The sequence below is a fragment of the Corvus hawaiiensis genome, chromosome 2 (assembly GCF_020740725.1).
Source record: "Corvus hawaiiensis isolate bCorHaw1 chromosome 2, bCorHaw1.pri.cur, whole genome shotgun sequence".
In the NCBI taxonomy this organism is placed as follows: Eukaryota; Metazoa; Chordata; class Aves; order Passeriformes; family Corvidae; genus Corvus; species Corvus hawaiiensis.
This window is the reverse complement of record NC_063214.1, coordinates 37,804,208-37,830,290: the sequence shown is the minus strand read 5'-3', so window position 1 is coordinate 37,830,290 and position 26,083 is coordinate 37,804,208. Positions and strand designations below refer to the sequence as shown.

At 39.5% G+C, this 26,083-nt stretch overlaps 1 protein-coding gene across 32 annotated transcripts in view; it reads right to left on the bottom strand.

Annotated features, from left to right (window-relative positions):
• Positions 1 to 26,083, bottom strand: part of DLG2 (discs large MAGUK scaffold protein 2) — a 1,000,200-nt gene that overhangs the window by 87,449 nt on the left and 886,668 nt on the right. For 30 of the 32 annotated variants that reach the window (XM_048294433.1, XM_048294432.1, XM_048294434.1 and 27 more), the window contains one exon: positions 1,230 to 1,344. In XM_048294433.1, the coding sequence (XP_048150390.1) occupies positions 1,230 to 1,344 (115 nt within the window). Of the gene's footprint in view, positions 1 to 1,229; positions 1,345 to 13,870; positions 13,879 to 16,403; positions 16,621 to 26,083 lie in introns of those variants that run through there. The other 2 variants (XM_048294464.1, XM_048294466.1) reach the window with 2 other exon arrangements.

Sequence of the window (26,083 nt, the reverse complement as noted above, 5' to 3'; positions counted from 1 at the left end):
ACTAAAGCTCTTGACAAAAAAGTCACTCTGTTTGGTCTGGAAAAAAACTTACTTCAGGTCAGAGAAGGCTAGAGATGCACTGAAAACTTCAACACTTCTAATCTGACCTTGTCCAACAGCAACATCACTGGTAAGAGTGATCCATATCCCTTCAGTCATTGCTCCTTCTGACAGCAGTACCAATTAGTGCTTCATGTGGTTGTTGCCCATTAGAATAAGACCCTTCATGCTAACATTTTAGTTTTCCCTTCCTTCTCTGCTACCTTACTCCTTCACACTGAGAGCATAATGACAAAATGTAGAATTTAGCCTTAATTGGATCTCTGCAATGTTATCACCTGAATTAGCTCCCCTGTGAATAATTATCACTGCCTAGAGGCTGACAAATTGCTTCCCTCTACTTCGTGATTGTCAGGAATTTCAAATTATATGCTGAGCATGGGGAGGATGGAGGGGACAAAGGGGAGAGTGAAAATGAAAGCCTAGAGAAGCATAATTATTAAGATTATTAAAATACTTGACAGAGTCCCATAGTCTCCATGAGTCCCAAAAGGGGTGAGTGACAGTGAGAATTTTGCTGGGGCAATTGAGCAACACCCAGTCCAGCAAGAGACTCGTAGAGTCAAAGTGAAACTACAGCCACTGCTCACAGTAAATTACAAAGGTAATTCCTTTGTTATTCACTACCTCATTTACGCTGTGGACAGCAGCTTGTTTGCCATCTCATCTGCACATTTGATCTTGCTAGGTAGATGGCAAACTCTTTGCAGCATAGACTGCTAGAAGGGTAAACATACACAAGGGGATAGCAGCAGATTGCCATGCATTTAGAATAGCTATAAGAGTTCGTGTTTTGCAAGAAAAACGTTTTGGCAAAAAGGTGCTCTTTCTGAGAACACTCATTCCATGTCTGGGCAAGACCTCACACGGAAGGAAATACTCCACAATATCCATCTCAGATACTGACAGAGCTAAGAAATCTCATAAACCCAAATCACTATAAAAGTATAATGGTCTTTGCAAATTACTCTAAATGGTCAAATAGGGCAAATAGGACTTTTATCCATTTTGTCATTAATGATGCTGTGCTTGTAAGATGGATGCATTTCTCAGTTTGTTTCAAGGCAGTTCCTCAGACTTCTTTCCTACGTTGCCAAACCAACAACACACATCAGGCATAGACAGAGTAGCTGGTGACATATTCCCAGGAGAAGACTCTTCCTGCTTACCTGACATACAGTGACCTCTTCTGATTAGTCCTCAGGGAGCCAGACCCAGAACTCATGCTGTGATTCATCATCTGCTCACGCAGGTCATGGATTTTTGCCTCAAATCGAGCGTACTCTAAGGAGATAAGAAAACCCCAGAGAACAAAGATATTTTAGTTTTCTTGACCTATATAATCATTAGGGCTGCTAAATGCAAATTAACATTAAATTAATGAGTGTAAGGCATCTCTTGAAAATTGAGGTCTCATAGAACCTTGCGTTAATGTATTATCTTAGGTAAATATATGCCCTTTTTATTGTGGTACCTGAATATTTCAACACCAACTAGGTGAGGAATCAGATATCTACACCCACGGTCCTGCAGCTTCAGGAAAGGAAAGGAGGTTTAAAGCGTGTTAACAAGTATCTCTCAGTCTGTGGGAAGGATGTTGAAAGCAGTTTTGCACTGTATCGTTCCTCCTTCCAATTCCTTGTTAGGGTCAGTGGGACGGTGCACTAAAGTTACTAATGAGTCAAGCAATTACTGTAAAATCCTGTCAAAATTAAGGAGATATTTCCAAGTCCAATTATCCCCAAAGCAGCTGGCAATTCACTGTATGAGCAATCAGCCACCTTATTTACTCTGCCCACTGAGGCTTGGGCTCTGTTCATTTTAAATAGGTGGAACTGTATCTTGGTCTTAGGGTGGGTGATCCCAGAAACTCCAAACCTCACCTGCATAACAGCGGCACAGAACTACCCCCCCACCCTGTTCACCTCCACAGTTCTACTGGTAGCTCTGCAAAATGTTATGACCTGCTGCCCAGCAACACGGCATAAGCATTTGGTGAGACTCCTCTCTGACAGAAACACAGCCTTGTCAATTGTCCCTCCAGCTGCCATGTTCCCCTTGTTCATTGTGTGACCCACAAGTTTGGTTTGCAAGAAGAGAGGTTGAGATTTTGGAGACAAGCTCTAATTCCTTGAAACTAAGAACCTCCGGCAGCACAGAGAGCCATAATTCAACCTAAACCCGGGGAATCTACTGATGTGAGCTATAAGACTAAGCTGAGGGGGTGTGCAAAATACATTTCAGTGAGTCAGTGACACTTAAAAGAGTAAGATGTTGCAGACTGATGCCAGCAAAGAGAAGATGATGTTCCCTGCACCTCAATGTTTTATTTCACTGATGCCTTCAAAAGAAGGGTCCCTTTCCCCACAGCAATGCTAAAGCAGAAGTGGAACCAGCACACAAGGTTTCCTCCCTTAAAGGATGGAGGTACATCCCACCAGATCACACCGTGTCCCAGCTTAAGCAAATAAACCTTTACAGAGCATTTATAACCCATTGGTCTGCATCTTGTTTGTTGCTGTTTGAGCTACATGAAAATGCTGTAAGACAGCAACATTCGCATTTTCTCCTAGAAGAACTCAGCATTATTTTTGTTTGATCATTTTCTGTTCCTACTGGCTCACTTCCCAGAACGTCTAGATGCTTTGCAACAACTAATTCATTTTATTCAGTGCACTCTACATTTTCATTGGGTAATAACACCTGACCTTTACAAGATCTCCCATTTTGCACAGACACTAGCCACCTTCAAGCTGGCTTAGCAGAGTGGTTTGATTTGGGGTTTTGTGTTTGGGCTTTTCCCCTCCTTCTCTCTTGACACATTTTGCCTCCCTTTCCACTGAGCCTCCTTGGCATTACCTACTCAGTCTGTTAAGTGACAGTGGCTACTTTGCTCGTCAGTTGGGAACCACTGCTGTGGTATGACTCTTCAGTCTTCCCACATACCTATGACTTCACTGACTGCAACTGAAATTCTGTATGTCAGGAGAAGAGAAACTCCTACATGCAGACTGTATTTTAGATTTATTCTACAGCTTGTTTCTTGCTCATTTCTTTCACCCAGAGTGCATCTTTAAACTTAGAGATTTAAAAGCACAAATTCTCAGTGGATCTAAGGCTCCTACAAACTGGTGGGTTTTTTTAAGTGGAGTTGAGTTGTGCAGGGTTTACCTCAGTGCAGGATTTAAGCTTGCTCTATGTGAGTCATATTTGTTCTAATCCCCTGCTTTAGAATTTATTTAGTAAATAATCATCTTCTGAGCAAAGCTTTGTTTAGCTTATATTTCATTACAACGAATCTAACATTTCTTCTTGGCAAATAGGAAAGGTGATCTTAAGGACCAGATCTTGCGTTTCTCTTCCTCATACAACATCAGGCCTACACAAACAGGTAGAATATTACAACTGTAAGGTTGTTACTAGCTCTCTTTCAGTTATGGTGGATACACTTAAGAAGACAGTAAACATACGGTGTAATTCATCTTCTTTAACGTTTTACATCTGGGCAATGCCAAAGATATGAATGATCTACAGCAGAGCAACTTTCCCTTTAATAAGCATCCACATCCCAGGCTGACTCTGTATGTGAGGTGTGGGAGTAACTCCCAGATTTAGACACCAATCTGGAGAGTGAGAAGAGAGGACTGAAACTCTGATTTTCTCTAGCACAGCATCCAGCTATTTGCAACTTGAACATCAGATACTCAAATGACTACAGTTTGGTCAGATGATGATATTATTGCTTGTGTTCTGACTTTAGAGCACACTTGTAATTTAACCATTTTTAACTGACTGTAAACTTATTCTGAATTCAAGAATCTCTCTCTTTCTGGGAGATCTCTTGAAACCACAAGACATATTAAAAATTTTCTAATAAGTGTGTGATGTAAGCTCAAGGTTCAAGGTCCTCCTCCCTGCTTGACATAAAAAATTACTGAAGTACTAATGATATTCTGTTACTTTGTTTCTTGAGATGTTTTTTTCCTCTAGATTTAAACTCATAGATAATTTGAAAAAAAACAAATTTATGGGACTGTATTTTCCTACTGTACCTTCACATTTTTGTGTAAAAAATACTGAAATGTACACTTGTCCCTTTCTCCTGGCAAATGCCTGGACCAAAAATTGCATGTCCATCAATGCAGGCAGTATTTAACTCAGCTCAGATCAGTATCTTTAATCTCAGTCCTCCTAGTACTTCTACTGATTCCTAGATGCTACAGTGACAGCTGCATTTGAAATGTGAACAGAAAAATAAAGAGTGATGCTCTGCCATCAGAACTGCTGTGGTAGTTCTGCCTACTGGGAAAGTGTCCTTTTTCCTTAACACTTCTTTGTACGTTGGATCATTCGATGAGAGCTGTTTCCTAATAGTTTTGCATTTGTTAGGTGTGAATAGGGACAGTGCTAAAGTCCAGAAAAGCACTTCATGCTTCCTTCAAATTCAGCACTGAATCTAAATAACACACTTTCAAGGCTCCTACTCAATTAAAAGGACACTGAGGTTGTGACATACTGACAAAAAATACAGTTAAAGCTGATTCACTAATTTCATGCTCTTTGGAGAAAGGGAAGAACACAGAACATGTTGCTACTGGAATGCTTCATTAGCAAAACTTCCCAAATTTGACTTATTACAGTCCATCTGCAAAGATCCTACCTGTTGCCTGATTTAGTAACCATTTAACAACTCTGGTAGCTTAAGAATCTGATAAAGCTACACATTAGGCTAAAAGGGCAAATGGGGGAGCAAACTGTAACCTGTATTATTTCTGGGGTCAGAACCGATGATCCAGCGGTTTGTGCTGGCCTGTGGCTCTGGGACTGTTGCTGTAAGAAACAGGGCAAATGAGGTGGAGGGAAGTGCTTGTTCATACACCAGTTTAGAGCTGGACCAGGGCTCAGGGCAGTGTAGGCAGACCTGAATTTGGCTGTCCCAAAGACACAGATAGCACTCATTGCCCCTGGACAGGTGGCACTGGATGTGGGAGAGGAGATTGCTGTTGTGAGAAGTGGCCCAGCTACAGGGAGAGCAAGACCATCTTTCAGGGCAATGCTGCCACAGGCAAATCCTCATTGTGCCAAGAGTCTGTTGGCTCCACTCAGCTCTCCAGTCAGTGAGGAGAGAGAGGAGAGTCAGCTTGAATGGCTACAATGTGAAGTGCCCCCAAGCCAACCAAGGCCAAACCAGCATATTTATCAAATAAAGACACCAGTTTGAAGAACTACTGTTTGTCTGCTTCATACATTCCCTAGACTGAATCAATGGAATAAATGGAGCTGGTGATTTTCTTTCTACCTCATTCCAACACCTTGCCAAGTGCTGTATCTGGGACTCATACATATTCTAACCTTCAAATATTGAAGCAATCCTTTCCTTTCCAAAGCACTTGGACACGTTGAAAGGACTGGATAGATCTTTGGGAGTAAACTTCAAACACCTGGAAACTTCTCCTTTGCTCACATACTGAGAAATCAAAGCAAGGTAAATGGACAGCCCTGTTTAAAAAAAACATCTAAAACCTCATATCCAAAGACTGATACACTTCATGTTTAGCTGGCCAAGATCAAAAAACTCTGATCTACAAAATCTTGCCTAATCCACTTAGGTATCCCAGGGGATGCAGATACCAAAGGTTTTACTGCTGAAGTGATTTAGATACCTAAAATTCTGCCAACTCATCCACCCACTGTGCAAGTGGGCACCTACATGACGGGAAGGAATTGTTTTAACACACAGACACCCCTCCCTTTTGAGCTTTCTACTGACTCTCTTTGGGCGTCCATGGTCAGACTTGGTAGGAGAACTTCTGTGAGTCTGATTAACTTAACACTTAAGTGTCTCCATGAATCATGAGTCTCTCCAAATATCATGAGTTTGTGAGATCTGTGATGGATGCAAAGACAATAAGGACAGTTTGGGATGAGTTTTGTTGCGATGACCTTTCACATACATGGAGCAAGGACTTCTATTAATATAAGCAGTATATTGAAATTTTAGTTTAAAAGTTTTCAAAATGAGTTCAGAAATGGACTAAAAGGCTGAGAATACAAAAAACCACTTGAGAATACACGAAAGCTGCTGGAAGTCTTAGATGCTTTTGAGAGCTCAAAAATGAAAACAAGAAAGTAAACCTCAAAATCAAATAATTTCTGAATACAAAAATACCAAAGATGGAGATATTATATCTGACAGTTTGATGCTAATTTTTGGTCATAGAAATAAAGAATATCTGTGTTAAATGAATAAATATTCTGCAGCTTTTGTATGAGAAAAAACTGCAGAATTTTACAAAGCTACACCACTGTTATTTTTCACTTTTATGTTTATAACAAAAATTGTAGTATTGATTGAATTTAGAGAACATGATAACAAAAAAAGCCCTGATCCTATAAGTAAAGCACAGTTAAGAAACTGAAATGCTGACATACGATACAACAGTGAAAATACTATTTCAGCAACCCAGTCCATGTCTTTATCACTTGAATGCTTTTAGTGCTGGCCCCTTTAGAGAGACAGCAATTCTTTCTGTCAGCCAGCAGCAGCTTTGCTTTTCTGCATAAGTCAGGATAATCACTGTTTGCTTCTAGACAATAACAGATTTACCAAAAAGTAGAAACTCAAGCTGGAAAGTAACACTGGAACTGCTCAATTTTAACAGACTACACATCTTAAAAAAAACCCAAACCCCAAAACACAAATAAACGAGGAAGGCATTAATAAGAGAACTTTATCACCTCAAAGAAAGTGTGCTAATAGCTCTAGAAACTATAATAAAGGAGCAAGATCAGCTTCTCTGTCAATATCAATTGAGCATAATTTCAGTGGATCCAGGCCAGCTTAAACCTTCTCAGATTTTCTTCTGTTCTGTTTATGGGAACAGAAATTGTATGCTTCCATGTTGAGTCATGAACTTATTGCCTTGGACATCTGAGACAGTGATGTGCATAAGACTATTATCATCATACTATTATTTATGCTATTTATTTAAATATTTTTTCCTTTGCCTCCTCTTAGCAAGTGTCTTGGCTTTAAGATTTAAAATAATAACACACTTTTTCCTAGAGTGAGTGTTCTTCCATTCCCGCCCACAGTGTTGCCCCGTCACCACTGTTTTTGTACTTGGAGGTGAGAGGAAGGTGAGAAGACCAGCATCAAGACTTCCGAGTACTGGGTCTGGTTCTTCTTTTCCACAGATTTACAGTGTGAAGCTGTGTGAGCCAGAACGAGTCAGTCTCATCATCCTATGACAGCTATGCAGAGATAAGGCTGCCACATTAACACTGTGTCTTTGGCTATGCCTGCCAAGGGCCCAGCATCGCACAACCCTGGAAGCCTTTGAAACTACTCTAATACACATGGAAAGTGAACAAGTGTACAAAAAGACATGAACTGATAATACTAGTATTTTATGTCTTCTCTTTAGAAATTTTTTTTTAACGTTTGAGTCAATTTTTTTTGCTGAAAGTACCCTTTTTAGATGATATGGGGTTCAATTCTATAGCTGTCTGATGTTGCAAGCATTTACACAGCAGGTTAATGATGGTGACAAATCTTGTGGTAATCTGTGGTAATTTTGTAAGAAATAAACAAACATGCAGTGGTTAGGTCCAGTTCATCGTACCTTTGGCTCCTTTCTCTTCCTCTGCCGTGTCTGATGTTTGCCACTGCCAGGGACACAGCTCTGTACAAAGCCGGCTTGGGATTTTATATCTTATGGCAAACGCTATGCTTTTAATAAATCCAAAAAATCAGTTAAATTTACTATCAGCTAAATTCATGACTCAACAGCAAAAACCTGCACACATTTTTGATGCTGCAGTGGGCCTTACTGACTGGAGAAAGTGCTGCTCAAAAAGCCTTGCTCCCTTCATGATGCACTGAATAACAGAACAAGTGATACTGCTATTTCTTATCAGTCATACAGCTCCCTTGAGCTCATTCAAAGGAAATTAAAAACACAGATTTCAATACTAGGGAAGCAAAGACACATTCACATTTTATTAGGTTTTATTACTTTGAATATATCTACCTGTTTTTATTGAAATATTTTCCATACCCCTTTTCAGGAACCTTTCAGAAATAATGACACAGGCATATTTACTGATTTTACTGATTGCTCTGCACTTTAAAACTTCAGCACAGTAGGGCTATTAATGTCTTTATTCTTTCATATGGGTTGGTTGTCTCCCTTTACCAATATACAGCTATGTACATTTCAGCCTGTATTCTAATTAGAAGTTCACCCTACGTATTTGTTCTGCAACTGGATTGCTTGCCTTAATATCACCACTAAATTTATTTTCTTTTGCTTTATTACTGAGTATAATGCTTCCTCCATGTGTTACACCATTAGATACAGTCCTCATTTTGTGTTAGTTGTGAAAAGACCCCTGAAAATATATCTTCTGTCCATGATACATTCAGGAGACTAATAACATGTTCTACTTCTAGACACAGGGAATATAATTCCAAGCCAAAGTAGTCTCTAGAAGTTTTAGATTCAAAGAGTCTCTTCCTCCTAATGAAAGAGATGTACTAAAACAAATCAAGCTATTACTGAGCAAAAGAACTATGTATCCTACTGAGGTGTTATTCTACCTGCTCTCTTAAAGCCTACCCTTGGTTCAGGAAGTGTCAGCTTGGACCTTCTCAGATGGAAATTTCTTCAACTTCTTCCAACCACTGAAGAAAACTCCAAGCAATTCAACAGCTTTTGAAAATAACCCCTCACAAGACTTTGAGGAGTTTTATCCTGCCCTGAATTTTACTGCATTCTCAAAAAATAACCTCCCTCTTATTTTGCCTGATGCACCCTGAACTAAACAGGAGTGTTTGTGGCACTCTAATTCCCTGAGGACCAGACCGAGCTAACATTTTGGATAACATGTTGTGTGTACATGTTGTGTGTACACATGTATGTACACTTGTTGTGTGCACACATGTCCTAGAAGGGGCAAGGCGAATAAAGAGCAGAGTTTCAGATCTGAAGCAGCCGTACCCCTACACATGGTCTGCCTTGGCAGCACAGTGTGAGATCTTGGAAAAGTTGGACACATCTCTTCAGCCCTGGCATCCAACTTGCACAGCCATGCTCACCCAGAAGAGCAGCTTATGACTCATTAACCTTGATAGCTCTGTAGGAATTAGTGTTTTGTACAGCGCAGACACATTTCAAGAAATCTCTGGTGTTTTAGGCACAAAATGACTCTGTCAAGGTGAAAAAAAAAAAAAACCACAAAAGCACTTCCCTGCCTCGGAATCCTCTTTCTTCAACAAACATTTATGTGAGACATTGCAAAGGAACAAAACCTACTTTCTATTAATAGCTAAGCTAATTCATTTAGTTATTTTGATGCTTCAGGCTAGTGGTAGAAGACCATATTTTCAGAAATTTATTCAATTTCCATGATTCCCCATCCAAAATCATTGCCCTGGGGCATGTGTTACTTATTTTTGCTTCGTTGTTTTTTTCTTGCTTCTGCTTTTTACCAAGCGTAGTTCTATTTCTTGGGAGCTGAGCACATTTCACTGATATCTTAATGAAGATGCTGGCTTAGCTTGCTTAAGACATGAGTTGGGCATGAAGAAACAACACAGAGCTGACCACTTCTAGAGTTTCCCAGGCCTGGCAATACTGGGAAGGCAGTTTGGTATTCTCAGCTAACCCTGTAACTACATTGGGTAGGTATTCCTCTTTTCCAGATTGTAAATGATGGCAAATGATTCCTACCTGCCTTCAGCTGTTTATAAATTTCCTCCTGAGTGTCCCACCTGTCAGCTACATGGTACATGTGAGTGTTTCCAAATCCCTCTCAATGAGAATGAACGAGCTTAGTCTGTGTTCTCTATTTACACTAACCTGGCTGAGTCTGACTGATCCAGAATGGAAAGCACTCTGACACAAGTATATGGATACAGAGCTGGGAGCACACTAGGGCAGATGGCATCTGCCACAGTATTGTATGAAGAAGATGCCACCTTCTACTACACTGTGCTGGGAAAAGAAAAAAGGGTACAATCCTACTTCATCATCTCCAGAAACAACAGCAACTTAATGCGACTAAGGAGGATCAGGACCCACCTAGGAATTATATGAGGATCTTTTTGAAATAAAACTGGCAATGTAGATCAGTCTGACCCACCTGATTTTCAGACAAAAATGAAAAAAAAAAAGACATTGCTTAATCAGGGCTCAAAATTCCCAAGTGAATTTCTGTGAAAACTTCCACAAAAACTTTCACAGCACATCATATGCCAGTTTTGTACTTATACTCAATGGAATTCTAATACTCAGAGTGGGAAGAGATAAAAAAGGGGTTCCTAAAAGAGACTTGGGGGAATAAAAAGTTTCTTACTGAAAATAGTGTGATGTGGAAGCTAATGTGATTTTATTAATTCCATAAACCAGCATGAAAGTTGTAGCCTACAGCAAAAAAACCCAACAAAACCACAACCCACAAATAATTTAGAATCATTGTAAGCCAAAGCAGAAAATTAAACAGTAGCAAGAATACCAATAGTACCAGAGGTAACCATTCACAGAACAGAACAGCCTTACAGACTACCAAAAGTAGAGATCAGAAGGACCATCAGTAACAGAAACAGAATCTTGGCAAAAGTGATATGAAAATAAACATGGATATACTTCCTCAGGCTGAACTGTTTTGCTATTATGATTAATACAATTTCCTAACACTGGAAATACCATTAATAAATGATTCACTCCTTGATTTCAAAAATCTGCCAGGTAAAAACTACCTCCCCCCATAACTGCCACTTTCCTACACTCAGCTGTGCTGCTCTTCCAGTCAAGGATATCTTCAGCCATCTCCTAAGGTTGTCTGGGACACTCTATTGAATTAAAAAGAATTCAGCAAAGACCAGAAACAAAACTATCCATTTTTACAACTTAAAAAAAACCCTTAAAACAATCCCAAATATCCTGAACAAAAAAGAAAAGAAGAAAATGGATTAAAACATTCCCACTTATGTATTGATCTTTTCTAAGAGGCAATATTGAGAGCAGCTGCAGAATTGTGTTAGTTTGCTAGAGCTTCCTGATTAAAGGGGGATTACCATTTCTAATACAAACAGGTAATAGGGAATGGTTCAGCACATTACAAGCTTGAATGAATTTAAACAAGACAAATACATATATTACCTCAGGATAAGTCATGCTTCCTGCATCCCTCTTCGCTTATTATAGGGAATATTTTGAGCTCTCTGCAGTATGTTGTGCATTTGTCCACTAATTAGAAATGGGGAATATAACTATGGCCTGGATCCTCAGAAATGTTGTTTAACTTGAGCATCAGATCATGTAAAATTGAAATAATGTCTGGAAAAGAACTGTAATACCATAAATGCCTTGAAATTACTGCTGATATCACTGACCTCATCATTCACAGAACCACCAAAACCCACCCTTACGGCATGAAAGACTTAGCTAGAAAAGGTCTCCTTAATCAAATCCAAGTCCTGCTTTTACAGAAAAACAAACCCTAAAATACAGTGCACAAACTGTTCAAATACTTTCCTACAATAAGTTCCATTTTGGCATTTCTCAGCTGTTGGAAGGCCACTCATAGCACCCAATTCTCAAATAGGTAGACGAATTCTTCTAGCTGAACACGGTTGAAGCTGACTTATTGGCTTTTACCCCAGCACTGTTCCTCTGTGTAAATTGCTCTTTTCTGTTGTATATTGATTCTCATGACAGATTTAGAGAGAAAACACAACTTCACCCACCAATTTCCATTTTGCTAAATAAACAATACAATCTTAGTTAACAAAGAAAATATCAGAGTCAGTCCTGCGGGAAGCAGATCTCTGCTGTCTCCCTGCTGTGCTGGTGAGCCATGTTGCAGACAAGGCTTATAGATCAATAGAATATGGAAGTGCTGAAAACTTCCCACCTGATATCCAGGCTTCTAATATTCTTTCATGATTCTGACGAGCAACCCAGAATAAGAATAGCAACCTCTACAGCTTTTCCCAAGGACCAGTTGTTTGTTCTCTGGAGTAAGTGAATACTTTGTTATCCTTATGAGGTGGGTGTTACTGGTTTATCAGTGGTTTCCCTACAGAAAGTCAGTTTAATCTATCTATCTATTTATCTATCTATCTATCTGTCTGTCTGTCTCAGGCTGGTTTCTCCACAGCTCTCTGATTTTCTGCTTCACTACTTGTAACTGCTCAGGGTGATCCAGGTAGGGAAAAACAGTGGATCAAGATGATCCAAGATGATGCTTACGATGTTTATGATTAAACGGCTTTGAGCACTAACAAATGTCACATCCATACAGATTTCAGAGACAGTTTGAACAGGACTGATCAAAACCAATAAACACTTCAGAAATTTTTTTGACAATGATGAATGATTTAAGTTTCCTATACACAGTCATCCAAGAAAGAGATGTACTCAGATCAAATGAGAGAATCAGGGGAGATCGTCTGGGAGTGTATTATGGTCTGGGATTTGTGATCAAGTTCCTAAATGTGGTCTGTGTTGGGACAATTGACTGCACCTTCTGAAGCAAATGGAGATGATTTAGCTTAGACTGCAATGCTAAAGGGCGGTATTGAATTGCACTGCCTAGCATTTTCCAAGGACAAACAGGACTCTCTTACATGGGTGCCAGGCATCAGAAACTTGCAACTGGAGCACAAGCCTGATTTTTCAGAAGTAATAGGAGATGAAGAGGTTGCCAGTGAGTGAGCGGAAAGCCTTTGGGGGCCCTAAGTCACAATTAGATCTTTTCACAGATGTTTGCTAATTTGTTATTAAAGATCCTCAGAGATGGAGACATTTCAACCACCCCAAACAGTCTATTCTCATGGTTCACTCTCCTTTCTGCAGCTGCATTTTTCCCTAATGTCTCATCTTATGTTCTTTTGGTGCTTTTTAAGACTGTTCATTCTAATTCACAATGAATACAAGAAAACAATGCAGTGCACTGAAATATTTAAAGAACAACACTACAGTAAAATTACAAAAAGTAATGAAAAAGAGGAATGCAACTAAACAGGCAAGCAGGGATGGTTTTGAGAAGGTAAACCTTTTGAAAAAGTCTGTAAGTGTCAGAAATGAGACCTTAAAGAAGATTACTGTATATGAATTGGGACAGATGAAGCTCATTACTGCCCATGGCCTACATGCTATAAAACGGGTTAGTATTGCTACAGAAACCTTTTTGGTGCATCCCTGTAATTAGCACAAAAGTGCTATTATTGTAATTAACCGAATCCCCTAGTACCTAGTGCAATGTTCATGGCTTAAGCAGGTTAATGTGAAAATTAATTTGTGCTAATTCACACAAGATCAGTGATGCCCAAACCAATCTGGCTGCAGTGGCATTTTGTGAAATAGCAGTATTTTCCTGTTGACTTGCACAAGGCACTGAAGCTTCAAGAATGTCACATAAACCCATCTTAGCTTTCACTTGTGATAAAACTGTTGTGATAGTTTTCCATCATCTTGGGATAAATGTATTGTGAGACTCACTCCGAAGTGAATAAGTGATGCACTAGCTCTTGACATATCAATTAATAGGATAAAAGATTTGGGAAGGTTCTTTAGCCTGATCAAGGAGCTGGTCTCAGAACAGACTTTTCTCCAGGATGAGTTACTTTTCACCTTGTTCGACTTCAAGTGCAAAGCACGGTGCTGCATGCACACAAGCAAGGAGATAAAATTCTTTTGTGCACAAAACCTTAAGTCCAAGTGACTGTAGGATAATTCAGAGGGACTTGAATTCTTCTCAACTTAGTCATGGACAAGATGGGAAAATAATAAAAAACAACTACCTGGAGGACTGAGACAGAACACGGTTGAAGTCAAGCCACATCAGAGGGCGGTTCAGTGTAAAGGGACAGGAAGAGAGAAGACAACATGTTTCTGTGCTTGTTGCTTTTTATTCTCCCACTAAAATAGAACATCTTGCAGTGGACAGACAATTTCTGTTCCCTGTTAGCTTTAGGCTGGAGAAACACTGTCATCACCTGTCAGTGCAATAGGGCAAATTAAGCTTCACAGCATGAACTAAACTGTCTTGTAGTGGTGACTATTGTTGCACTTTCTGGACAGTGACTGGCTATGCTAGGAATGCCTAATTAGGGCTTTTTTTCTCTCTTTTCTGCAGTTGGTGTTAAATTAACTTTTGCACCTTGCCTAGCTTGCCTTCCTTCAAAGGGATGCAGTCCCATATGAGTGGTTATTATGAGCATCTCGAACCATCACTCCTTAAGCCAAAGCTGCAGTCTTTGGTCATCCTCCTGCAGACGTGCTACCACAATTATGTGAGGGCAACACAGCAGAAGCCTCACAATCAAATTCCATTCCTGGATCCCTGCTTGTTCCCTGGCCTCTTACCCACCACCGTGAGGTGGGCAGATGACAAGGCAAATCATAAAGGCTGAGTTCAGCCTGTTGGGGTTAATCTTCTAGAGACCCTAAAAAGAGGCTTACCCACAGCTCCATTCAGGGCCACCATCCTCCAGAGAACCTTCTCTCCCACTGAGTACAGAGAAGCCTGGTGGATAAAACTTCCTTGCCCTTGCCAACAACAGCAGGGTTCTGAGGCCTTTCTGTCCTGTCTGCTCAACACAACAAATCAAAGCCCAGATGCTCCCTCTCTTGACCCTTTCTGTTGCACCCTTGGAATACAACTTCACGGAACGCTGCATTTAATGGTAATCCTAAACTGTGTGTGCCTGCCCCCACCGCCCCATCGGTTCCCATCTGTTGATGGGACGAGAGTTAAAGTTTAGCTCTGTTTTTAAGGAGCATAACACTGGGCTCAGTCAGCTCTGACAAGGAGATGGGTACAAGTGGGTAGAGGTTTTCTTCACAGCTTTCCCAGCCCCTGTATAACAAGAAAGCCTGCAAAGCTTCAGGTTTTCCAGTCCCTCCACCCCCTTTTCTGCTTCCTGGGCTCATCCATCCATCCAGAGGCTAAGTGAGAGCTAGGCATCCTCCTTGCACCTCCTACAGCCCTCAGTACTCTGGGGCTGATGAGCAAGAACTCTTCTCCACTTGCAAACTGCCCAGCATATGTCAGTGTGCCCTGCGCCTTGTACTTTGCCTATCCAGAGGGGTTAATCTCTGCATTTCTTTCCTCCTTTCAGTCCTCTCCCTCACCTCTCCATCACTACTCATAAACTACCTGTAAAATAGTTTTTAAAGAATACATAAGCCTGCTTTCTCCTCCTTCTCTTCAGCATCACTGTTCTTTTGTCTGTTTCCCAAAGCCTTCAGTGTCCTATCCACTGCAGATCTGGAAGGGTCATGAACTGTTTGAGAACCATGTAAACTTCATTTTCCTTTTTATATATGAATCTGGTTTTTTTTCTCTTTGTTTCTGTAACTTCAGCCAGACACTGAGGTTGTTGTGTCCAATTTGTCTCCATTCTTACATCAGATATCCATCTGAAGAGTGGCCCATGATGATTTCAGGTGCATTTTGCTACCATTATTTTAATTTTCCTTTTCACAAGGCCACTTAGTTGAAAATCAAGTGAGGGGAGGCTGAGCTGGGAGAGAAAACAATAAAGTGAATAAAGGGCAGTGAAACAGACTCTTTTTTCTATAAAAAGTGATGTGAAGGTCTCTGGAACCTAGGTAAATCACATTGGTTTATATAATTAAACTTTTTTAATACTATTAGAAAAGGAGATGTGAATGTGTAAAATTGCAAAGGACAATAGATAAAGTTTTGTTATTTTCTTAAAGGTAAAAAGAAAGCTGAGACTACCTTGCAATTTAAAGCTTAGAAGATACATATGAAGTTCTAATGACATTGCAAATACAGCTTTAAAATCTTTTATAGTCAACTTTCAACAGGGCATAATAGTTCTGTTCATTACAAAAAAATATGTGTCTTTGAAATTATGAGCCTAGCTTGACTTTCATGTGTTATTAGCTCTCAGTGGAACTGAAGCATTTAAATTGATTGTAATGAGACATTAGCAGACACTATTACTGCAGCAAACCATTCCTGTTTGGAGATGGCTGGCACAGGAGGCCTCTAAAAACATCCCAACAGGCAGCAAGTATCATGCACTGACAAAGGGAAACAAAAATTAGCTTTGTAGAGGTCTGCCATGCAGCTGGCATTGCTGTGCAGGACATGCCAAGCAGCTGCTCCGAAGGCAAAGGAGGGCAGCACCCTTCAAAGGCTGGGAAGGGATGCTGAGGGAAGTTGCTGCACATCTGTTTTTAAATATACACAAATGAATTTCTGCCAGATGCTAAACCAGAAAGAATTAAACCTCTAGTTAAAAAAAACCAAAACCAAATTAAAGCAGACTTCTCAAAGCAATAATAGTAATAATTACTCACATATCTCTCTGACACCAGGATGCTGAAGGTGAATCTATTCTGAGAATTGTAAGACTTCTTATCTTGTGACTTCTACCTCAGCTCCTTCATCTTCAAAAGCCTCTCTCACCCCTATTAACCTTTTCTAGTTTCTGCTACAGTTTAAATATAATTCAGTGAAGGACCTATATCAGAGACTATTCTCTTTTCTCCCCTCATCTTTCTCCATTTCTTTGCTATCTAATTATGCCAACAGTGTGGAATAGTCTCTCACAATTACCCTGTTTTCATGTAGCTGGTACTAGCTCTAAGACTGCTGTTGAAGCTCGTTCATGTATACACATATCTTTTTGTTTATTCATTTCTAGTGCTTGCATAACCTAAATTTCTAAGGCAAGTAACCTGAAAAAAAGGATTATGAAATACTCTGAAGAGAAACCATTGCAAATGTGACAGCTGCTAAGAATCACTATGACTTTCCTATTCCTCCTTCCCCTAGAGGTTACTATTGTTGCTGGCTGAGGAAACAGCTGTAGCCTGCTCACGAAGGGCAGAAAAGGCCTGGAGAAGACAGATTTGCCCTTTGGCAGTTTGATGTCTTGGTGGAAAGCTTGTCAACCTTATTTACATTTTAATTTGCATGCCAGCCTCTACAAGGTTTTATATTCATATTCTGCTTTAAAGTATCTCCTTGACTATAATCACAACGACCTTTACTTGTCTTCTCCCATTACCCTCTGGGCTGCAGTCCCTGCTCACAGGGCTATTCAGGGCCTAGCAGCAAGAAATGTCAGGCTAAGCATGACATTTATCCAAACAGCTGGCTGCTTGTAAGGTAGACTTTTCTTACTTTTTAAAAAAATTATTATTTCCTGTAGGAGATTAAAGGGCAGTGTGGGCAATGGTCACATCATGCTTAAGGAGAGTGGTGAGGGAAAATCCCTTTCCTGTAAGACTGGAGCAAAACTGGCAATGTGCATCACCTGACAGTGGCTACCCTTGGGAGCACAGAAGGCAGGAGGGATGAAATTGGGCAGTGACTGATTACTATTGACATTATTTTTACCAACTGACAACAGGACTTGGCAAGATTATGCTCCTGGCTAGTTAAGAGAAGCATTGCCATAAAATGCCCTGCTCCAAATAAATCAGAGCACAGGCACAGAAGTACCGTGCATGCATTCGCCCCCAGCCTGCCAAGCTGCTACAAAAATGCATACTTTTTCTTACACTCAAAATAATGCCAGTTGAAAACATACACAGATTATTCAAGGTTTTATGAACACTCTGTGGCACCTTTCAGTCATTACAGAAAAGACTTTAGCGAATATATTTTAATCAAGTAAAGCTTTCAAAGCTGCTGAAGTATCCCTGGCATAGAGAGTGGTGGTTTTGTTGTTACAGTCTAATCCTGACTTTCTGATGAATTCACCACGTCAGGATTTCCAATTACAGAAGCATCCTCTTCTCAGAGTTACAGAGAACACTTCTGGGGATACGGATATCATAAATAATTTCAAACTCCATACTGTCTACATTTCTGATTAATTTTGATAAACATTTACATATTAAAAAATGTTTGTACCCTGTGACTATGAACAGACATTGTAAGAACGATGCCAAGCTGGGCTGTACTGCTCAGGGTTAAATGAAATACCATATCTGGGGTGAAGGAGGATTTTATTTTCCTAGGTCAGATTGCAGGGACAGTAACACTGGGCTTCTGTTATACATCTGCTTTCTGGGACTATCTCCGAATTTTATTAACATGTTCCACAGTATCATAGGGAACCTGATTTCCCTTTCTCTTGAGTATCTACTTCAATGCATCATTACAGAATCTCTAATTAAATAAACAGCACCAAGCCCGAGTTGGTGTTTGCTAGTTTTTCCAAAGAAATAAATGGGAAGATTATCAGGGCAACATCTGGACTTTCACAGTTCAAGAGTTAATTTGAAGTGCTTTGCTGTCACTGGTGCAGCCTTATTAAAGCAGTGGTGAAGAAGGTTAATACATTACATATTTGTGTGGACAAATGTAGACAGCAACATTTCTTCATTTCAAGGCACAAAAAAGTCCTGTGCAAGTTAATTCTGAATTCTGCATCTCCTAAAACCTGGAGATGCAAACTGACTATATTGGCACTGGTCCTTTCTGTTCTGTAAGACAGAATGTGGCCATGACAAGAAAAAAGAAGCTATTTAGTTTTTATTTGTTTTTGACTGTTCTGAGTGCTTGACTGGTCTACTTATCCCAGGCCAGGCACCCTTTATCACAGAGATCTGTCACTGCAAGCTGTGCTAGTTTTATCAGGGGTAGAGCTAATTTTCTTCATGGTAGCTGGTATGGGACTATGGTTTGAATTTTTGTTGGCAACAGCATTGATAATACAGGAGTGTTTTCATTACTGCTGAGCAGGGCTTGCACAGAGTCAAGTCCTCTGCTGCTTCTCACCCAAGTCCAACAGTGAGGAGCCTGGGGGTGCACAAGGAGTCAGGAGGGGACACAGCTGGGACAGCCGACCCACCTGACCCAAGGGATATCCCAATCTATCAGCATGTAAAGCTCTGGGGAGAAGAAGAAATAGAAGAACATTCATATTGAGAGATGGTGTTTGCCTTCCCAAGTCCCTGTTGGCTTGATGGAGCCCTGCTGTCCTGGGGATGGCTGAACACCTCCCTGCCCATGGAAAGTGATTAATGAATTCCTTGGTTTGCTTTGCTTTTGCTTTACCTATAAAACTGTCATTATCTCAACCCAACAGTTGTCTCCCTTTTACCCTTCTAATTCTCTCCCCCATCACACTGTGGGGCTGTGAGTGGGAAGTTGCACTGGACTGATTTGCAGCTGGGGTTAAACCATGACACAACATCAAGGAATATGGATCCCCAATTCTGTAATTGCTGGTGGATGACACCATACCATCAGTCTGTAATTTCAGTGCTGGCAGCTTCTGTCAACCTCTCTTAAGCTTGATTTGCCACAAATAGTTACCCTGAGTAAAGAGTGCTGACCTAAGAGCACAATCTGGTCTGGATACATGGTGACTGAGATTGAGGACCTGGGAAAGAAGGGGCCACATTTCTGTGCTGATGTCCCTATTCTAAGCTTTGTCATTCTTCATCACAGTTTTGCGACACAGTTTCGAAGTCACCAGCATGGACAATGTCAAAAGAAATAAAAAATTCTGCAAGGGCTGTGATATACTGCCTACAGCTGAAAAGAAACCAAACTTTCTTTTGAGATCCAGGATCAAAGGACCTGGTAAACATCAGTTGGATGGTACTTCTGTCATGTTACAAGACTTGATGCAGTAAGTACAGGAGAACAAGTTCTGCAACAGATCAGAGCCAATTATCAAAGTAATCCCATTTGGCCATAAAAATATCTAGTCATTTAATACTGCTAAACCTTGTTTGTAATCACAAAACTTAATGAGAACAACTTACACTGAAAGGAAAGAAGGGAAATCTCTGGAGTAGAAAGGCTGCTAAAGAGGATGCTAACAAATGCAAGCAAATTTGAGGTTTTAACTTCTTTTATATAGGCCATACTCTATTCATAGAGGATTTTTCTTTAATCAGTCAACCCAATGCTGAAGCCAGCTACAAGATTATGAAAGCACACTTTTTTTCACACTCTGTGCCATGTAGGCAAGTCTCCCAATTAAGAAAAGGTTTCTTTTGTTTGCATGAGATTCTGTTTAATTTCCGGCAGGCAGATTCAGAAATAATTACCATCTATATAGAAGGATGAATAACAGTCAAACCTAGAATTCTCATTACCCACCAGAATTTCAAAGGGAACTTAACTTCTAAGAAAGCATTTGGCAGGTGTGAACAAAAGGGAAAAGGTATTGGACAAAAGCAGCATTGTCTAATTTAAATTCTGAACAACATGGATGATATTTAGTAATGTCCAGGACCTCACATCTGTGAAGAGCCTGAAGAGTACTCTCAGAATACTGAGAAGGATTCACACGTCTTTTGAGAAGTCTGGCTCCTCCTTGTCATATTGAAGGCATATTGGAGGTCATACCTCAAACGCTAGGGAATGGTTTGGTCAAGTGGGGACAGTAGTGCCATACGTAAAAGATTTTTGCCAGTTTACATTCCTGATGGAGGGCTGTAAAGAAGAAGGCTCTCAGTGGTTCCCAGCAGTAGGACAGGAGGCACTGGGCACAAACTGAAATACAGAAAATTCCACTTAAACATTAGAAAACCTTTTTTTCTATTCTAAGGACGACTGGATAGAGGAACAGGTTTTCCAGAGTTATAGAGATATTAAAAACTTGACGCTACATGACTTTGAGCAACCTGCCTTTGTTGATCCTACTAGAGTGGCTGGCATTGGAACAGATTATCCAGTTACCTTCCAGCCTTTACTATTCTGTGGTTTTGTGAAGCAATAGCTCTAATTTCCTGTAGTTATACAAATGTAACATACAAGCAAAGCTCTTTCTCCTCTTATGCTTAGAAGCACAGAGCTGGTAAAACTCACTGGCAAGATAATGTATGGTTCACGACTTTGGCCCTTTAGAATGCAAAGATTATTAGAATAAATAAAATATCACACTTAGCTGTATTAATGTCCCCTGGCTCACATTGTTCTACCTGGTGACAATGCTATTGAACAACTGGGTACAGCAATATAAAGGTTTAATATCTGGCTATATTTAATATTGAACCCTGATATAGGCAGTGCCCACCATGGCTGCAGGTCTGTCAGCATTTTCAAAGTTTTATAACAGCCATAAAAACTCATGGAGTATAGAAATGAGTCAACCACTACTTATAATTGCTGGCATTTAGCACCAGAGATGATGACTAAGAATCTATATTTGAAATACCTGGAGTTGGTGGAGTCCAAGTACAAATCCTAGGGAAGATAACTAAGCACTATATTTTTGTGAATTAAATGCACTGAAATGTGTGCAGCTTATAGAACTTTTAGGTGAGTGCTTAAAATCACATTTATTCACACACACACTACAAACGTATTTGGTTATCATACAAAATGAATACTGTTTTGATTTGGTTTTCCCCTAATACAGAATATTGCCATGTTTGGCATTCATCTTCCTGCCCTTTCATCAGCAGAGGTGGCTGCATTTCACATTTCAGAAAAAATGTTTAGGGAATTCCCTGGGGCATAATTTTCAGTGGCAGATGCCACGTATCTCATGTGCTCAAAAACAGTTTGACAGCATGCAAGTGGTCTTTCCTTTCTGCATTAACCAACCTCACAAAAAAATTAAGTTGAAACAAAATTCAGCGAGTTAGTGTCACAATGTCTGAAATGTTTCTCTGAGAAGGAGGTTCACTAAAAAAATAGATGTCCCAAGATTATACATTAAATTTATTTTTATATGGCAGTTTATGTAATTCATCTGAAAGAGAGTGGATCTCACAAATCCCATGCTAACATAATTTACAATTATCCAAAAGAATCCTGATGTGTTTCACAGACTGCAGTACAAACTCCATATATCAATGGTATCCACCTCAAGGGTGTCAGTCACAATTACAGAAGTGCTGCAAGTAAATCAAAGGACAGCACAGTGGCTAAATTAAAATCATGCTTGACCTTCAGGCTGAGCAGATTAATTTAACTACAACTTTGTCTGAAAGACCTACAGATAGTTTGAGTCACAGTCAGCAAGAGTCATACCCACCAGAAGACGAAAGGCTGAGTCAGGCCTCACAGATGTTAACCAGAGGTTAAGGCACACGTTAATTACATTTGTGTTCTCAGGCTGGTCTTTGAGTTACAGGTTTTTAGTTATATGCAAATGGTGTAAGAAAAATCCCAATCAGGCTCTGGATGTTTCCACATCAGGGCTTAGACGTTTACAGTTTCCACTTTACCAAATTCAGTGAATGACTTCAATATTTGAATTCAAGTTATTCACTTGCATATTAAACTCAAATATCTAAATTTTTTTTGCTGGGGAAACCAGTAGATTAAATATGTTTCTTCACCACATAAGCAATTTTTTAATCTAAATGCAATTTGCCAGTAGGGATGCCATTTTTCAGCACAGATATTCAAACATTAATTCTTCTGGCCCCTCTTTTCTCCCTCCCTCAAATGACAGTTTTGGACAACTGACGTTTTTCAGCAGTATCTACCTACGGCTTTATTTTTTGATTTATTTTTTTCCCCCTATTGATCTCTGCTTTTAACACATACTTATGTTTAGGGATATAAGCCTGAAAAAAATTTGACATATTTCTGGTATTTTGAACCTTGCATTGACATAAAATATCACTTATATTTTACCTTCATGTATACTTTAAAAATAAGTACACCAAAATTCACCAGAATCTAGGATGGTAATGAGGTGTGGTAACCTAACACTGGGGAAAGGTATAAGGAGTAAAAGAAAGGCAGAAGATTAAAGTGTTATTATTGCATGATTCACAAGAAAACATACCAGCTAGCTGATTAATTTGAAGTAAAACAAGTATTTGTAATTTTTTTTCTCATGTTTCAAACCTTAAAAACACCTCTCCTATGATAAATGCAAATCAATAATTCTTGATCAAACATATTTTAAGATTTAGTTGACAGGTCTACAGACAACTTCTATAGACTAAGCTTGTTTCTTCTTCTATTAAACAAGCATGCCAAAAATAAACTGAAACAGAAAATTTCAGTGTTTCAGTCTTGATAAGTTTAGCTTCTTCTTTGGCCAGTGACCAATCAACATTTTATATTAAATATCTCAAAAAACTGAGGAAAAATGTTGGATTTCAAGTCTTATGAATAGTGTAGGGCAAAAGCTGGACTAGTTTATGATTGGTGTATAAACCTGAACTAAAATTTACAGATGCAGTTCACAGTAATTCCACTGGAAAAACGCATAAAAAGATGTAGTCCTTCCTGCTTTCTGTCCTCTAGCACTTGCACTTTTCCTGTTTCAGATCCCTGCATTCAATATCTATGCACTGAAATGAATTTAATAAAAACAGAGAAGAATTTATTTGCATCTCTGAAAAGATGGGAGAAAGCCGAATATGAGTGTTTTTATTTCAGGGGTCAGGTGTCAGTAGCAAGACATGAAAGAGTGAAAACCAAGGAAAGAGATTTGAGTGCAAAATATTTGCACCACATTACCTTAAAAGACCAACATGTAATTGCTGCCATAAAAATATCCAAGTTTCTCTGTAAAGCTGTTTCAGGAGACTTGTACAACTAGGTCAGTCTACCATTACAATTCAAAGGTAATAAGATTTGAACAGAAATAGAAGAAACCAAACATGAACAGGAAACGTTTAAAGTGCATTCAGTATTACAGAACACTTTCTTTAATTCAAATAAGAACATTTTAGAATATCTACAGAAAATTTTATGGTTCTTATCTAACAAATTGCAAAGAAATGTGAAATGAAATTAATTCACACCTGGAAAACCTGTTTTGAACGGAGTAGTGCTATTTTTCCCTCCTCTCAAACTTGTTTCTCTGCTGGATGGATACATTTCACTGAAGTATTTAACAGTTGTGGTACTACCTCAAAGAGAAGAAATACAGACCACTACAGGTAACAGCTGCGTTACACCTAAGGCCACCTACTAATAATTTTGTTTTGTATTTCTGGACTACAGCCCAACCCAAAGCCAGCAGCAGCCAGTGTGCACTGTCATTTTCCTATGGAATGTCTACCAGAAACATCTACCTGAGAAGGGCAAGGATAGTCCATGGAACACTGAGAGCAAGTAATGATTTTGCCTATTATCACTTTTCTATCTGGAATAATATATTCCTTTCACAAAGAATATTTTGGTAGTGAGGGACAAAGATCTACTCCTATAAACAAACTGAGATTAACAGTACTGAAAATAAAACCAGAATAAAATACCATTTACATGAAAAGTACTCTACACTGTATTTATGTTTATACCTTCTTAAAACCTGTAAGTAGATTTTTTGAAAGAAAGCAGAGATTTTCTTTAGTGAGTGATATTGAATTACTTAACTTAGATACCACTAGTGTTACTAGCTGCTGTGGATATTTTTTTCTGCTTGGGGAACACAGTACTGAATGCAGCAAAAGCTTCTGAGAGTACAATTTCCTTAAAATATAGAAATAAATAGTAATAGAAGAAACAAAACAAACACCCCCCCCCCCCCCCCCAACAAAGCGAACATACTAGCCTGCCTGGCTTGCTCACTCATTCAGTTTCAGCATGTGGCTGCACACAACACAGTTCAATCAGTTCTTTATTGTTTTATAATGTTAAAGATTATTACCACAATGCACAAAAGGCGTAATAGTGGGTTCTTAAATTAGCATTTGCTTAGCTCAAATGCCTCTCCACTAACCCCTGTCCTTAGAACCTAGCACAAACAGTACTGCAATTCATGCTTACAGAGTGGTGGGCTTGTGCTGTCTCCTGAACGGGACTCATCTCCTCAGGAGTACAGGAATGAATTAGAAGGGACACCCCATGTCTCACTCTGTCACTTTGCAGGTTTTCAAACACAACACACTGACTAGTGTGATGTAAAGATGACATTAACTCTCAGGATTTAAAAAACTCTTGTCAATCCAGATTACTCTCCTGCCTGGTTAAAATAATAGGAGATTTCTGCTAACACTACAAAAGTATTCTGGGAATGAGGACTCCATCTGCAGTTTTACCAGGCTGACTTTTGAATGAGCACATTGGTAATTCCCACGTGGAAAGCTGTTGATGCCATAAGCATTTCCCTGTAGTACAAAATAAAATTTGTATATTAATATTAAGCTTTAGGCCACCAACCACTAATTAGAGCTTTGCACAGGACAGAAGAGAGTATACCACTGTTCAGACAACAAATGAATCTGCTGCAGAGGGGCATCACTCCTGTTGGCTTACTGCGAGTGGAATGACAAATGCTCTCCATCTTCCACAGATCCTTTTTTTTCTACACGTGGTCATGATATGAAAAATATGAAAAGTGTTCACCTAGAGGAATGCACAGGGACTTCCAGTGCAGCTTTCTTGGGACATATATCCAAGTCCTGCCTGCAGGACTCAAAGCTGTAGGGCCTTTACCAGAGATGATCCTGGATGTGAGTCGAATCCTACACCTCTCTTTATGGACAGCTTCTCCATAGGTTGTAACTACCCTGTAGCAGAGACACGGCTCTAGGAACCGGCACCCTTCTGACATGCACGCCCCCTGAAAACATGGAAAAACTCCACTGAAAGCTGACATGAGATTGGAAAGGACTCTTGATGAATACTTTTCATGTTTTTGATCATCTAGACTACATTAAACACCATGCAGAAAACAGATAATTTGTATCACTTTGTTTCATTGACATCTCACTCCTACTGAGTTCTGGTGCTGAATTCTCCAGAACCAGCTCTACTACCCTGGAGCACACACTTTTCACCTGTGAGGTTTCAAGGACTGACAGATCTGCTTGTCATTTTAACCATCTGGAAGCAAGGAAGGTGCTTTAATTTTATTTTTTTATTTTTTTTTTCTCCAGCAAAGACTACTTACACTAAGTTCCTTTTTTTTCGCTCTTTTTAAAAATAATAGCATAATGCATCCGGATGCCAAGAAACCAGGAGCCACTAAACAAACCAAGCACTTGAATCCACAAAACCCCTGAACTTAGCATTTATGAGATATATTTTGCTTACAAGTGAACTTTTCATGGGTTTAATAACTTGAATATCCCCATCCTGCTTGTACAATCAT